Source organism: Galeopterus variegatus, unplaced genomic scaffold (genome assembly GCF_000696425.1).
Source record: "Galeopterus variegatus unplaced genomic scaffold, G_variegatus-3.0.2 Scaffold2649, whole genome shotgun sequence".
Lineage (NCBI taxonomy): Eukaryota > Metazoa > Chordata > Mammalia > Dermoptera > Cynocephalidae > Galeopterus > Galeopterus variegatus.
Genome location: NW_007728760.1, coordinates 220,385 through 237,501, shown reverse-complemented (window position 1 = coordinate 237,501; position 17,117 = coordinate 220,385). Strand labels below are relative to the sequence as shown.

The 17,117-nt window shown below is 38.1% G+C and overlaps 1 protein-coding gene across 2 annotated transcripts in view; it reads right to left on the bottom strand.

The window, feature by feature from the left end:
- Positions 1–8,996: 8,996 nt before the first annotated feature.
- The window catches only part of COL4A3BP (collagen, type IV, alpha 3 (Goodpasture antigen) binding protein), a 144,489-nt gene continuing 136,368 nt past the window's right edge, over positions 8,997–17,117 (bottom strand). For both annotated transcript variants that reach the window (XM_008582502.1, XM_008582503.1), the window contains 4 exons: positions 14,819–14,947; positions 14,114–14,243; positions 12,526–12,662; positions 8,997–9,277 (listed from right to left, as the gene is read on the bottom strand). In XM_008582502.1, the coding sequence (XP_008580724.1) occupies positions 12,535–12,662; positions 14,114–14,243; positions 14,819–14,947 (387 nt within the window). In that variant the 3' untranslated portion in view covers positions 8,997–9,277; positions 12,526–12,534. The remainder of the gene's footprint in view (positions 9,278–12,525; positions 12,663–14,113; positions 14,244–14,818; positions 14,948–17,117) is intronic.

Below are 17,117 nucleotides of genomic sequence, written 5' to 3'. Positions count from 1 at the left end.
CCTGAAATGACCTGTGATCACCTGTATGGCCAGCCCACTCCAGAACAGCAGACTGGACAGAAGAGAGTAAAGGATTTTCAAACCCACTTTTTGCTTGGGGGATTTGATGAGCAGTGAGAGATACATGTGGCAGGACTGTGTCCTCATCTTAGACGATGAAACAGAGTTAAAGGGAACATCTTACACTGAAGGGTCTGAGCTCAAACAAGAGGACACAGCAGCAAAACAGATCAATACCAATCTGCTGTGTACAGGAGGTTGAAGTAAGAGCAGTAAGTTGACTGGAGATTTTTTCCAAGACAAGTGTTTCTCAAACTATGCTCTTTCTGTGCTGGACAAGGCTAGAGTTCATTAATAACAAACTCTTTGCCTAGTTAGCAAAAATAATGGGTAACCTCTACACTGGAAGCCAAGAGAAGATGGCAAATGATTTAGTTTCTAGTGTGTTTTAAGTTAACCGACTCGCTTTTTCATTGTGGTATACATGGAACGCCTGCCCACTCCGCTCCCTTTTTCCCTCTTGAGCAAGTTTGAAAGCTGTTGTAGGAGGTATGGGCACTCGTGTCAGCACATGACTTTTCTGACAGCTGCTTCCTAAGGCCAGTGGAAGACAGCCTCATGCTGGCAGCTGGAGTGAGTTAGGGAGAATGCTAGGGTGCTCTAACAGTGGTTCTCACACCTAAGTGACCAGTTAAAACAGATGGCTGGGCCCTACTCCCGGGATTTCTGCTACTCTTGGTCTAGGGTGGGTGTGGTCAGAACTTTGGCAGTTCTGCCAAAAACAGCTGCTGCTGCTGCTTTCTAGATTTGAATTTGATGTGAATGGTAAGTATTAGAAAATTGTGTTTATTCAGAAGCACAAAGTTGGAAAACACCCATAGAGAGACCAAGTACTGATTAATAAAAACTTAATCCTAGAGTGATGTAACAACTAACCAACTAGAGTATGTTATTTGGATTTGGTGTTCCCGGGCCCCTCTCTCGCCCCTGAACACTGAAGGTCTCTGCATCTTCAACATGTGAAGTGACTGCCCCAGAGAAAGACATTCAGCCACATAATCCCCTCCCCATCCTCCCCCCTTGTTCCCTGCACTCTCTCCCAAAGGGCCAAAGAAGACAGTGGAGAGCAAAACCAAAAAGAGAAGGTACCGGGCCGAGCCCGTGGCGCACTCGGGAGAGTGTGGTGCTGGGAGTGTAGCAGCGCTCCTGCCGCGGGTTCGGATCCTATATAGGGATGGCCTGTGCGCTCATAGCACTCACTGGCTGAGCGCGGTGCGGCCGGTCTCAAAAAGGACATAAAAAACCAAAAAAAAAACAAAAAGAGAAGGTACCACTGTTCACTCACCATCACCCCACCTTCCCTGTTGCCCCAAAGTTTGTCTCCTTTGTGCTGTAACTTCTCGGGATTGGAGCACTGGAGCAGCGTTACTCAGGCAAGAAGCTCATTTAACAGCCAGTTGGCAGCAAGCCTAAGGGAACGGGGGTGCCAGTGCCATTGCTAACAAAGCACACAGGCACCTCGTGTTTTGTCGAGAAAATCTGGTGAGAAAGCATCAGTAAGTGATCCAACACAGAAGGGCTGTAGTCATCCAGCCTGTGATCGTGGAACTCCTTTGCTTTCTTATCACTCGTAAATTTGAAACAGTAAATGTTTTAGTGGATGGGGTGGCAGTCGGGGGACGGTTAAGAGCAATTCTGTCTCAGTCTCCACTCAGCTTGGGCACAATAAAGCGAATCCAAAATGTTAGCATGATGTGTGATGGAAGACCCTCACTCCCTAGCTCTCTTGTCCTGAAGCTCACACAGAAGATAGCTGAGAAGCCTCTATACCTTCCTGCCCATTTCACAGTGCAGATTTGGGCTGTAGCCTCAAAGGGCTCTTACAGTGAAACCATCAAGCTTTGGTACATTTCCTGCTTCCATCTCTTCTGATCTAGGGCATAAGCTAGAGAGCTCTCATTCTGAAATTTTCATTACTTGTTAATAGCAAAATATACTCCAAGCAGCTCATCTTTCTTGGGCCATGCTTCCTTCAACAGATCGGAATGCACAATCCTTGTGAAGTATCCAAAGCCTAAAATTGACTTGCTGGTATAGCCAGGATAATTGCAATTTTAAATGGAAAGCTCTTGGGGGAAAAGCCCATCTTTAACTTGCTCTAGACAGTGCCTATTTAGGCCAGAAGAATCAAAACCTTGACCACTCCATCAGAAAGTGTTTTGGACACAACACCTCCAATAAATGTGTATTTCTTGATAAACTATATTGAATTAGGTACATTATCCAATAAAAAATTTAAATGATAATATATTTGAATAAAAGTTGAATATCGTTTATTCTATATTCCAGTGGTAAACTGTGCCCATCTTCCTTCAGACCGAGGCCTCTTGAAGGCAAGGACCGTGTCTCTTTCCTCATTACCTTGAGAAAAGGGACCTTACATTAGGGTTCTCAATGTTTGTTACATGACTGCCACAGTAAGTTAATGTATGCCAAAAAAATAACGGTTATTTACAACAGGAAGAGGAAGGCCGTGTTGAGGGAACTGGGAGTACAGAGACCTCCATGCCAGTCCTTGCTCTGCCACTAGCTGTGAGACTTCTCTCTTGTACTCAGTTCCTTTATTTGTAAAATGAGAGCTGGGTTAGCTGGCTTCTAAGGCCTGTCTAGCTCTATGTATTTTGTGAAGGAGTGTATTTATTCTCTACACACAAACACACACACACAATCATCTGCATATATGCATGTGTAACCTGTATGTTCATGTCTGTATGTGTAATCGTTTTATGTGCAAGGTACCAAATTGGCTTATAATTAACGCATGCTCATTAAATAAGTATACTTTTCAGGTTCACGTGACTTAAATTTTCTAAAGTTTTGATAAATATATTTTCAAAATTTGATTTAAACCTTTCACCTAAATTTGCCTGTAGGTCAATATGTCTCCTTGCTATTTCAGCTCTGCCTCCTGGCCATGCTGGGAGAAACGATATCTTTTAGACAATGCCACATGGAAACCTGGGACCTGAAATGGCTAGTAAAAAGAAACGTATGCCAAATATCGCATAGGCCCTGGTTAACATTAATACTCCAGAAGTTTTTGGCTGGGAAACCATAAATACGTATTTAGTAAATCTAAATCTCAAACTGGGCTTTGTATAATTTGCTCTGATAAATGGATGCCTGTTTACTAACCTGAATGTATTAAAAATGTTCTTATCAGCACACATCATTGCCTGGGTTTACTAATCAAACCGGATTACTAGAGGTCTTTTCACTTGACTGCTCTCAATACAAAATTGTAAAAGGTTTTCTTTGCCTGTTAGATAACTGGTTTAAGAAACTTACTTCATGATAATCTCTTGTGCTCTCTACCTTTGAAACCCTTTGTCACTCTGGTTTTATTTTTGTAATAGTTTATGATTTTATTCAACTAAATGTTTTAAGCCTTTTGTTACTTGACAAAGCTTCCCCAAATCATAAGCCCAACCTTTTTGGTTTAGAATAACTTTGAGGAATTCCAAGGGCCCTGGAATTTCTCAAAGGATATATAAAAGATGTATCAGAACTAATTGGCTTGTTTAGTAAATTAGACTATATGGGAAAGCATTGTCAGTACTGAAGATGTTATGTATATGTGTTCCAAAATCTTGTAAGTTTCTTAAATATTTGTGTCTTGATATAAATGCACTGGTCATAATCTTGGTTTAATTATAATTTTAAAATGTCATATTTTCAAATATTTCATAAAAAGACTCTGATAGGTACAGTTTCCTGAAAAACTTTGACTTCATTGCTTTAAACTGAGGTTCCATGATTCTAATGAAGAAACTGATGGGTTTGTGAAATTGTTCACAAAGGTCAAAACAACAAAAGTTAATTGGTAAACTAATTAAAAAGTATTATGGGGTTTTATAATTTCCTTATTTTAAAATAAGGTTCTTCTAATGTTTTCCAAATGTAAGAAAACTTCCTCTTAAGCTATCTATAACTAACAACAGTTTGGTAATATGTCATTTAAAACAGAAGTAAAAGCATTTGTTTTCTCCCTATTTGATCCCCCCCGAAATTTAATAACTTTAAGTATCCTTATAATTATTATGGCAATGTGGCTATTTTTATAAGTTCAATGAAAATTAACCCTCTCTCTCTTTATAACAGGATATAATTTAAAACTTTGGATGTAAGATAGCATGTCTCATTTACATGTTGCTGACCCCTTTTTAATGTTGCCTAAATTTGGCCTGGTTCTGCTTTATCCTGCTGTTCATCTTCCCCCCCAACGTGGGACACAACACACACACGCACACGCACACACTCTATCATCCGAAGATGGAAACATGAGGTATTTTTCTAGTGGTTGTGACATGAATCTTACGTATCTAATCTCAGGAACAGCCTAGTACCTTCTATAGAGCACTACCCGTATCCTCAGTAGAAGCGGCCCAGCCAGTTGTCCCCCTTTTCATCGTCTCTCCTCAGCAGCACAGAGCTGACTGCTTCACCCTCTGCAGCTCAGACCCCCTGTGCACTGCCACAGCATTTGCTTCCCTGTGTTTCTTTGCTCATCTGCCACTATTCCTGACAGGGAGGTATGGCATCTCTTTATGAAGCTTACATCCTAGGGGAAAGAAGATAATGGTCTTCTTCTTCCTGGATCTCATCCTTTTGTACTTAACATCCCCCCTCCTCCATGTATCCCTTGTTTTCAAATGTGCACCTTCTTATTGGAATTAAAAATCCTTCCGCCTCTCCAGCTCCATTTGCTCCTTTTCAAAACCTATCCATTTTTTGTTGCTTCAGACATACATTACTGAAATTGTGCTCTGACTTTAGATGGAACTCTGTTCTGGGAGACCTAAAGGCCAATTAGGCTGACGAGCCAGGATCCAGCATATTAGGATAGCTGCTAGCCTAATACAATAAGTGATGTCACAGTAGTTATGTAATCCAAGTATGAAGGGAAAGCACAATAGAACTGAGAAAGAAGAGTTTACGGTACTGGTGTAATAAAGGTCAGAAGTTGGGACCCTGAAGTAGATTTTGGATTCTGACTGAAGGGGGGAGAATTCAGAAAAAGCACACAGAGTGCCTGGTCCCGGTGGAGACAAACTCTTTCAGCACCTCAACAATCATACAGCCCAGGTGATAAGAAAATCCTGGTTGGGCACCTTTTAATAACTTCAAAGATGCTTAAGATTTGTTCTAGGACTAAACACAGAATTCTATGGAAGAGAAGAGAATGAAGAGGCCAAATGTATTTCTGAATTTGTGTGCGGCTATTCAAAGTATACAGAGGTGGAAGCTTCATAGAAAACTTGTTTTGATTCTTAGACAATACGAGCCCTACTGTAATCAAGCCTAAACAATGGCAAGAAAACCTGGAGATGCTATAAAAACAACCCAATTTGAAATCAGTAGTTAGAACTACACTTTACTTGCAGGTTATATTCCAAAGTTCAGCCTAAGGCAAAAACTGCATATAGTTAAAACTGCTCTTGAAAAACCCACAAGAACATGGACAACATACTATTTCTCTGTAAATAAATCCAACACAACAGCCAGATTTCCCCTCCAGCATTCCACAGATTAAGTAGCTGGCCTGTTTACTGGTCACATTGTTTGGACGGTACGTATCTTTGAACACCAGGAAAGAAATATGCTCAGTACCTATCAATACAACCATGGATGAACTCACTGAGTTAGTGAACTGCAAACCCACACTTCCCATCTCATGGTCGTTCTAGAAGATAAATTCCCTGAGTAGAAATGGAACTGACCATATTATTTAAATAAAGAGATTACTTATTTATGGCTAAGTGCATGCAGCAGAATTACAAATTAAATGTGTACGACTCACTGGCACTGTTCTTCCATTTTAGAAATACCCGAGTGGACATGGCTTCACTCTAGCAATCCTTTAAAACTTTTGGACATGATCCACAGTGAGAAATTAATTTTAAATTGTAACCCACTACACATACATCATACATCTGACAAAAAGTCACAAAATATTTACTTTTATTACATGCCCCATACTTGATACATTCCATCCTGTTCTATTTTGTTAAAAAGAAATTTAGATTGCAACTCACAATGAGTTTTCTTGATCCCTAAATGGGTTGCAACCTATGGTTTGAAAACACTAAATTGGAATATTTCAAACTTTTAACTACTCAAAGAATTACACAGGGAAACTGTCTTTGGATTAAGGAAAACAAATCAAGCAAGTACATTTGTCCATAATATTTTAATACTTTTCCACTTTAAATACTGGTTTTAATTTTGTGATTGTAACATGGAAGATCCAACTTTATTATTTTTAAAAAACATCATCAGGATCATAAAGCTATTATAGAATAGTTAACACTCTACACACTCCCAAGGTACTTTAAAATGATTATGTTTCGAGTCAGTAGATGAACAATGACAGTAATCCAAATACATTGTCTGCACAACTCGGACTAAATACTGGTGAAGTGTTTAATTGGACAAACAACTGAGAAGCTTAAAGATAACCAGCACAATTTCACAAGAGAACCAGCTCAGCCCAACTAAAATTTTCTCAATAGCAACTGACACTGATGTTGTATAGGAGTACAAATTAGCTGATGAAATTGAACAGACGGGAAACCCATTCCTTCTTTTCCTTATTCTGCCTTCTTACACTTCCCTGGCCGCTGTCTCCCCATCACCGGTCTGGCTGCCCCTGCGGCAATCCCAAATGAAGTGCCGCAATGGTCATCCTTCACCTCAACATCGGGAGTCCTGGCTTCCCGGTGAAACATGGTGTGCTATCTCATCCTGTACAGTGGGCACTCGGAGAAATCCCCATCACCAATATTTTTAGGAGAGTAAAGTGTTTTTTTTTTTTTTTTTTCCTTTGGGGAAAAATATCTATGGATCAGAAAATATCACAAGTATTCAGTATGTAGGATTAGCCAATTAAAATAATTCTAAAGGGTCTGAATATTGTTTAAAAGGCCAGTATCTCTCCAAATTTTGACCTCTTTCCATATTCCCCAATTCATTTCCAAATGTGATTGGGTGGGATTAACTCTAGTGAAGTACTAGTGCAGTTATCTAAAAGTAAAATGTATCCTTTCTCTTCTTTTTTTAATACAAATATTTTTAGTGTAATCATTTTATTTACAGAATAAATTGCAAAAGTATATCATCACATTTAGTGTAAATGTAACTAATGATTACTAGGATTTAGATACTGCTTTGTAAATTTTCCATACCTCTGTAAAATAAAGCTATTCAATTTAATTATGAAATAGTTACTTGTCTATGTTCATGATAGTTACCAGAAATGGCAAAAAGAGAAACATTTATAGTGGGCATACAGAATTTTTTTTGAAGATTCCCATCTGTGGCTATGTTGAATACACCTTCCCTCCCCAACCCTCCCATTTTCCCATCCCCACCCCACAGCTGATTGTAAAATAAAATACACATTTGAGGTATAAACTTTTTCTTTCTTTTTTAAACATCACAATATAAAATGTTAACTGGTGATGTAGTAAACTGATATGATAATTTGTCTTACTTGCCTTACTAGCATTACCACCATATAGGCACTTTTCCACGTAGTCAAATTATGAACAGCATTTTTCTGTAATAAGGCATATTCCATGCACATCATTTAGAGAAAGGTAAATTAAAAAACAGAAAAGATTTATGGAGCATGAATCTGCGTGCATGTAATGTAAGCATATGTTTTATATGTATTCTTCTCTCTGTACAGAATAATAAATATCACTATATCTGATGCAAGTAATTCACTTCCAGGATTGTGCATATTAAGTGATCAGACTAATCCCATCATTAAATTATCATCTTGCATTTATCATTAAGACTCCACTACCATGTTTGGAATATATACAGGACATGTTCTAAGTGACATGACTTTCTGCTTTACAAAATGGGTCTGATTTCAGTGTTTCTACACAGATAAGTCAGCAAAGTATCTACAGAATGCCTCTGATTTACATAAATACATTTGTGTGTAAACACAATAAAGATTTTGAAGTGGGCAGTCATTTCTACTTCAACGAGTACCACTCCTTGCCTCAACTCCATGCTTCAAGGTGTTTCACAGAGGACTACAACTAAAAAAGGCATTTTATATTTTTAAGTTCTTATAGCAACTAAGGAAAACATTCCAGTTTGAATTAGGTAGAATCCTTTACTGCTCTGCTGAAGTTTCTGATCAAGAGGCAAATAGGAGCATTGGTCACATTTTCTATGAATACTTTGCAACATATCTTTTAAACTGACCCAAACTAGAAGAACTAACAAACATACCTATTACTGAATACTAGAAATATTGAATCAAATGTCAAACAATTTGATTTGCTTTAACAAGCAATACCGTATATTCTCTCACAAATTTTAGGAAAACATGAGCTCATTTTATCCTGACCATTTACCAGGAAGTAGTCTATACCCACGAGATTTGTACAGACTTTCTGTTTGGAAGCAGGCAGAACCAATTTAGGAATTACCAAATTGTGTTTGTAACAAACTGAAAAATATCTGTAGCACATAGTACACAACTAAAAAATATAATAGAAATATAAAGTTATCTGGGGGGGCGGAATAAAGCTTTTCACTCTTTCTCCATCAGAACCAAGGTTCTTCATGGGAGAAAGACTACAGAAAAGGCGAAATCACAGGTTATTGACAGCCCTCAGTGATTAAGAGACACTTATATGACAACATGAATCATTATAGAAATCAGCAGCAATGAATTCTATGATAATACAAAGCAAAAAAGTCAAAAAATTCTAGACATATATTTGACAGTAGGCCTGAAAAAAGAACCCCATCCAGATATCTGGTGCACAGAAAGCATATGCCCCATGTGCAGTCAACTTTTGTGCTTTTCTTTTCTGCACAAAACCTGATTCAACCGAGGATCTTAGGCCGGACCATAGTAAATTAAAAATTCTGAAAAAGTTTCCAAAAATTAAAGCATCAATTCCTAGTTGTGTTTCAAAGTTGATTTTTTTTCTCTTCTAGGAGCAAGCAAATAAAAATATAGCCATATACATGTAATTTTACATGTACTTATAGTTATGTGCTGAGCGAGAAGATCTAGCAGGAGACAGCAAGTGTTGGAGGTTCAGCTTTGCTATTGCAATATTTCTTCATCTTTGCACACAAGACCAAGGTCTTGGGCCAGAGAAGGCTATAGATCCTATGTTCCAATTTAGAGCATTTAATTTTTTTTCCTCCAACATGGAATGTCCCAACAGCCTTGCTTCAGTCACTGTGGGAAAGAAAATGACAAATAAAAAACTTAGCAATATATTACTAGCATCACAAAACTACCAGAACAGATTACTTCCACCCTCTAAATTCATGGAATACACAGAATCTCTATAAAAATTGATCTTTTAAGAATTTTCATATTTAGGAATGTAAAATTATTAACCTTATATTTTTGAAACTTATCCCATCAGCAAGGAATAAAAGGAATAAGGAATCTTTTGAAAGTTAGAAAAAATTAAAGGGCAATATGCTATAAGTAAGCAAAGAGGGAATCAACCAGAGGTCTCTGGATTTTTGGCCTACAAACTGGTATTTCCTTCCTCTTAGGTTTCAATAAAAATTATGTCATACAATACCAATTATCAAGAATTTTGAAAATGTATTCAAGCTATGAGAGAGATTAAATAACAAACACGCTCAGACCCTAGGTCAAATGAGTTTAAGAGTTTTGACTGTTTTAAACATCTATGGACCTCATTGACTCTTTATAAAACTTCTCTAAAGAGAATACACACCTATTGGAAGTTACTATCTCTCCATTATCAAAATTAAGAATGTTAGCTTTCCTAGGGTTTCAATGCTAGGATCTACTTTCATACATACATCTTCCATAAATATTGTGAAAAAAGTGTCACTTTGGTTTAACAAAGATTTTCACCACATGTTAAGGTTTGAATTTGGATCTCTGTCACAAACAGACTCAACCTGGACTCAAAAGGCCAGAACTGAATTTTGGCCAGGGAATCTTTTCAGTTATATCTTTGCACACATACACACATGTCCCCAAACAATGCTACCTCCTTCCCCAGGAATGAATTTTTGAAAAAGGATTTCAACTCCCTCCCTCCTAGGTCCACAAATAAAAAATGTGCACGCACACACACATGCATACACTGTCAATAGACACTGCTCCAAACAGTTGTTGGAAAAGTCCAACAATCTAGAGATAACTGCTGTTACTATCCTAGCATGTATCATTCAGATGTTTAAAAAAACTATTCTTCTCAAGCATAGTTGAAAGTATCTTTTATTTACAACTGCATTCTGATTTCTCTTGTTTAATATAAGGTTCTATTTTCTGCCTTACTAGTTCAGTATCTGAGCTGCTCTGGTAACAAAGTGAGCATAACATGTCAAGAGGGAGGCCTATTCAGCAAAGTCAAGGTGAAGAAGAGAGAAGGCAGACACAGCTGTATGCTTGGTCTTAGTTAGAGTGAAATAGCAATGCTTTAGAAACCTTAAGGCTGCGGTGAGAGAGACAGAGCTGAGTAAGGTGATAAGCCTGCTGCCATCACATGCCATCAGTTTACTGGTTTATTTGATAAATATAGCACAGAGACAGAATCAATAAGAAGCAGTATATCCAGATTTAGCTATAACAATTCCAAAGTACAAGATAATCTAAAAATGGTCAGTGCACTTGTGCTTGAAGAGAAGGAATCCCTGAAAGGTAAGTCTGTATTCCAAAACACTGACCATTCAGGTAAAGTAAGATCAGAAACTGTTTAATATTTTCAGGTAACCTTTTTCCTGGGAATAGCTAAATATCTAAGACATCAATGCAATAACCCTTGTTAGTATCTGGCAATAAATTTAGCCTTTCTGTGTGAGTGTGTCTTCTTTAAAGAAAGACATACTATAAACAGCATTAGAAATCAGATAATTAAAAATACACCATTATATAGTTATTGACTATATTATTTTTAGCTAAAGAAATTGACTTACGTATATAAATTTCTTAGCAAACAATTTAACATCGAATGTAGGCGAGAATGAGAGGATATTCATATATACTTACTGCTTGTGTATCATAATTAATAATATTTACTATTTTAAATGTTAACATACAACAGAGTTCACAGAAATAGAATTATACAAATGGTTCTCAAATGGACCAAAACACGCTCAAGCTCACTCATAATAAGAGAAATACAATTAAAACTACACTGAAAGACTATTTTTCTCTGGTCAAGTCTCACACATGTTGTGAGAAAGTATGGGGAAACAGGCACTCCGATCCATTACTGCTGGTTAGATGGTAAATTAATAAAACCTCTATGGAAGGCAATATCTAAATTACAAATGCACAAACTCCTAGCAGGGCCACACTTTAATATCAACTTTATTATCTACCAGTGCAGAACTGGTTAGATAAATTATGCATATCCATACGATGGGATACTGGATAGCTACATAAAAAGAATAAAAAAGTCCTTACCAATACAAAAAACCTTCAAGATAAAATAGTGCAAGTATAAGATGCAGAACAGTGTATACAGCATGCTATCTTTTCTTTAACAACAAAAAAAGTATATGTGTGGGGAAACAGACTTGTATTTTTTTGTTCAGGTATTAAAAAAAATCTCTGAAAAGATATACAAGAAACTAGTTATAGAATATATAATACTATACGACTTGTATTTTTTTGTTCAGGTATTAAAAAAAATCTCTGAAAAGATATACAAGAAACTAGTAATAGAATATATAATACTATACATATATATATATATATATATTACATATATACATAATATATACATAGTATCACACAGCATATAATTATATATATATTTTTGGTGGGCAAAATTGGGTGAATGAGGTGCTGGGGGTAAATTTCACTGTAAACCTTTTTTTATACTTTTGACTTTTGAACCGTGTTTATGTATCACTTACTAAAAAAGATTAAAGATTCCAGCTCCTTGCATAAAGATGTTCAGTATAGTATTGCTTGACAGTAAAAATGCGGAATCGACCCAGATATTAACATGGGACTGGTTAATAAATTCTGCAACATTCACATAACAGATGTTAAAAGAATGAGATGGCTTTATATGTCTCATATCTTTATACGGAATGATAGTCATTGTTAAGCGAAAAAAGCAAGCTGCATAACAATAAGTATAGAATAAACTTTTTTTTTAACACTTAAAAATATATATCAGTACATACAAAGAAAAGTCTGAAAGAATATACACCAAAAACAATAGTTTCTGGGAAAGGAAAGAATACATGGAATTTGCACTTCTGAAGTTCTACAGTTTTTAAACGTTGAAATTTCTTTAAATAAGCATTCACAGAAAACATAAACAATGAAAAAATAAGTTTTAAAGGCTATAAACTACAATTCTCTATCTGGAAATGTTATAAAACACAGCAACTACTTTTCAACAACTAACTAAAATTTAATATTTCCAGAATCATACTAGTCAAAGTTAAAAAAAAAGGATAAAATATATCTTCCAGTACCTGTGAATACTAGAACAGAATAGGTTTTCCTGCAGTTTTTTCTTGGACGTAAGAAGTAAAACGTTTTAGAAATTTAGGATACTCTCGCTTTGCCACTGCCCTTAATACTGAGGCTGGTGCCCATCCTCCAGGGTTCACTGCAAGTTAAAGGAAAATTAAAACCAATTAAGATATAATTCTCCAAATGCATGTGCACTTAATTTGTTTCTTTGCTTTTTTTTTGGCGGCTGGCTAGTAAGGGGATCCTTTGCTTTTTAAAAATTCCTCATGTTGGAACTGTTAGCATCTCTTCAAGTCTTGACCATTTAATTCCTTAAAACTAACCATCAGACATGATCACGTAGTAATAAAAAAGCATTTATTACCTTTCTAAAATGTTTTTTGTTCCCTAAACTACATGCTAATATTAATATAGCAACACTTTAGGTTATTTAGGGCAGATTTATTCATCAACTCTACTATAATTAAATAGTAACTTACTTAGGTACAACTGTTTCTTTAAATATGCAGGTTGAGAACCCTTATCTGAAATGCTTGGGATCAGAAGTGTTTTGGATTGGGCCGGCCCGGTGGCGCACTGGAGAGTGCGCCGCTTGGGAGCGCGGCGGCACTCCCAAGGGTTCGGATCCCATGTGGAGACCGGTTCCCGCTCACTGGCTGAGCGTGGTGCAGGTGCAAGCACCACGAAGGGTTGCGATCCCGTTGCCGGTCCCCGGTATGGGCGCGACACTGAGGGTTGCGATCCCGTTACCGGTCAGTAAAAAAAAGGACAAAAAGGAGAAAAAAAAAAAAAAAAGAAGTGTTTTGGAGTGTTTTGGGGTTTTGGAATATTTGCAGAATACATACTGATTGAACATCCCTAATCTAAAAATCCAAAATCCAAAATGTTCCAATGAGCATTTCCTTTGAGTGTCATGTTGGTGCTCAAAAAGTTTTTGGAGCATTTTGGATTTCAGATTTTTGGATTAGGGATGCTCACCCTGTACTAGCAGTTATGACCCTACATGAAGAAGAAGGTTCGCATACTTGATTAGAGAGACTGCACTAATTACCATGGGTATAAGATGCGTGTAGCAAGAAACCAAAGCAAACAATGAAAAAGCATGCCAAAAAGCATGTCCAGCAGCATGCCAAAGAGAAATAAGTATGTGACTAGAAACTAATAAGGACTAGGAGAGCAATAATTCAAAAAAGAAAAAGCCTGACAATAAGAAAAAGAACTGTTAATTTCCTTTCCCACTGTTGCTTATAATCCTAACTATAGATACATTCTATTAGGCAACTATCTAATAAAATGGTTCATAAAACCAAGGATATATGACAGTGTCCTAGAGATGGAAGTTTTAGAATATACCTATCCAGCCTCAGCTTCAGAAATTCTCATACACTGGTAGTTCTAGGGTGAAATTTAGGCATGTGAATTTTCAAAGTTTCCCATATAATTCTCATATACATCTCTCCAAATTAAAAATTAGTAATCTAAAGGATAAGAACTAAAAAGGCATTTGTCCAAACTGTCAGTTATAATGTAGCTCAGAATCAAGAACATCCATATTATCAAATAGCAAAAACAAACACAAATACATACCATTAGCTACATATGTAATCTTGCACAGAATGTTGTCCCTGCTAATCTCCTGGTTTCCTTCTGGTGGGCTTACCAAGGTTTGACAGATCATAGCAATATTTATCTTGGCACGGACACATCGATTGTTTAGCTGCCAAAACAAAACAAAAACAAAGCACCAATATACTAGATATAGGGTATTACATAATCTCTGCTGGTTTACTACTACATTAGGTTAACCAAAAAAATTTAACTCTTATCAAAATCTCCAACAAAATCTTACAAGCACCAATAAATAACATATGCTAAGCTATATGTTAACATATGGGATATATGATATATAAGCTATAATAACATATGATTCCAGGCTTTCCCTTCCTCTTAAGTAGTAAGTAGAGCTAAATTGAGGTAGAAACTATAGAAATTTTGTCAATAGTTGATAATAGCTTGAGAGATAACAGTGGGAAGTAGCCTACATATACTACCCATTCAGCTCTGTTTCACCAAACCTTAGAAAGAAAGGAAAATAGCCCTGATAGGATGTTCAGAGCCATAAGTATTGCCCTCAGACAACAAATGGGCTATACTGTTCCAAGCATAAAAAAAATGTAAGAAGTATTATCAAATTAAGTATCTGTGTTTGTAGTATGTGTTAACTGCCTTTACCCTGCATTGTGTATTTACTTTTATATTGTATGATTATATACATTTATACATTGTACTTACAGGAGCACTGTCATGATCTACAGAAAAATTACAAACTATCCAAGTTTCAGGGTCATTTTCAGTCAATGCTGGTATCTTTCTAATGGCAGAAAGATACAATACATCTCGCTGAGAAGCAGGCCACACTCGCTGTGGAAGAAGTAAAAATCTTTTGAAAATTTGAACTACTTTTTATTCAGATGTAACATGGAACTAACAGAGAAAGAAATATGAAACCAATAAATACCTTAGTTGAAGTGAAATCTGTCAATTTTTAAATGGAATGCATGTGAGAATACTCTACAAACACTTAATGGCTTTGCAAAAAAATATAATCAAAAGAATAATCTGTTTCTTCTTTTTTTTTTTTTTCCTTTTTGTCTTTTTTCGTGTCCGGCAACGGATCGCAACCCTCAGTGTCGCGCCCGTACTGGACCGGGACCGGCAACGGGATCGCAACCCTCGGCGTTGCCCCCGCATCTCACTCAGCCAGTGAGCGGGAACCGGTCTGTATGTGGGATCCGAACCCTTGGCGGGAGCGCCGCCGCGCTCCCCAGCGGCGCACTGTAGCAGTGCGCCACCGGGCCGGCCCCGTTTCTTTTTTTTTTTTTTTTCCTTTTTGTCTTTTTTCGTGTCCGGCAACGGATCGCAACCCTCAGTGTCGCGCCCGTACTGGACCGGGACCGGCAACGGGATCGCAACCCTCGGCGTTGCCCCCGCATCTCACTCAGCCAGTGAGCGGGAACCGGTCTGTATGTGGGATCCGAACCCTTGGCGGGAGCGCCGCCGCGCTCCCAAGCGGCGCACTGTAGCAGTGCGCCACTGGGCCGGCCCTGTTTCTTCTTTTTTAATTGTAGTAATATATAGACACACATATATGTTGCCATTTTAACCATTTTTTAGTGTACAATTCAGTGGCATTAATTACACTCACAATGTTATAGCCATCACTGCTATCTATTTCTGAAGTTTATCATCACACCAAACAGAAACTATACCCATTAAACAACAACTCCATCTTCTCCCCTCCATATAAGATAGCCCATGGTAATGTTCTTCTTAGAGACCCAAAGACATAAAGAGCAAAGACTTTAGGGGAAAGAAGACTGCTCCTTTGATAGCATAATGACATCTGAAAGAATTCCCAATAATTTAGATTGAATATTTCAATGTTAAGGTATGTAAGGACAAACATATACTGTGAGAATGACATGAAGCCAGGTCTCTGATAACTAGGACTACCTTCTTTCAAATGATAGAAAAATAAATTTTATCCTCTTTAAGTTACTTTTATTTTGGGTATCTGATATATGTCACTAAATTTTGTCCTTATTATGCAGTGTTTTTCTCGATTACTAAGTATAATAAATAGCTGACAACTCAGTGTCAATACAACACAAAGGATCTACAAAGTGAAATGGTCCACTTTCATGATGCAAAATTTCATGAAGTTGACAAAAGTAGTGTTGGGCTAATGTATGTGAAGACAACAATAAACAAAGATCTGGCAAGTATAGAACTAATGAAAACAAATCCACAAGGATGATTACAAATTTAAAGAATGAGAATAACTTAAATATCAGGAGATAAGTGGGGGTGACCAGAATGCTGACAGAAATATGGACTGTAGATTCTAAGATGGCGACGGGTCTGGAGAGGGGGCGCCAGAAGACAGCGTGAGCCTGAGAAGCGTGCGCTGAGCTGCGAGAGTGCTATCTGCATTTCCAAGAGCAACAAAAAATGAATAAGTCTTTGAAGAACTAATCTACAACTGTAAAAAAAGCAACTACAGACTCGAAGTTTAGGGCCAACACAAAAGAAGATTCGATTCCTGAGAGCGCCAGAGCTGTGCCGCCGACCGAGTAAGCAGCCCCAGGCGGCAGAGGCCAGAGACCAAAGACGGGGTCCACACCAACGCGGAAACGGAGAGAGAGCCGCCCGGACTGTCCAGCTCTGTGAGTGACCCACAGCCCAGCCCTGCTTACGAGGCGATAACTTCGTATAATGACCAGCCACCGACCCCAGGGCTGCCTCCATTTTCTCGGGTGGGGGCAGAGCCGGCCGGTTTGGCCAGGTCTGCCTCCCTCACCTGGATCGGCTCCTCACTGAGCCTTGCCGCTTGCTTGACCCGGCGCGGGGCCTTCCAGGGCCTGCGGGCCGGCCTCCCATCCCACTCCCTCCACGGTTCTATGGTGGGGCTGGTGGTGTGGGGAGCCCCTGGCCAGCGTCGGGAGACAGGGAAAAGTGGGCCGGGCCAATTGTTACTCCACCGCACCTGGGGCTCCACCCCCGGTAAACCTCCTGTTGCCGGGAGGCAGAT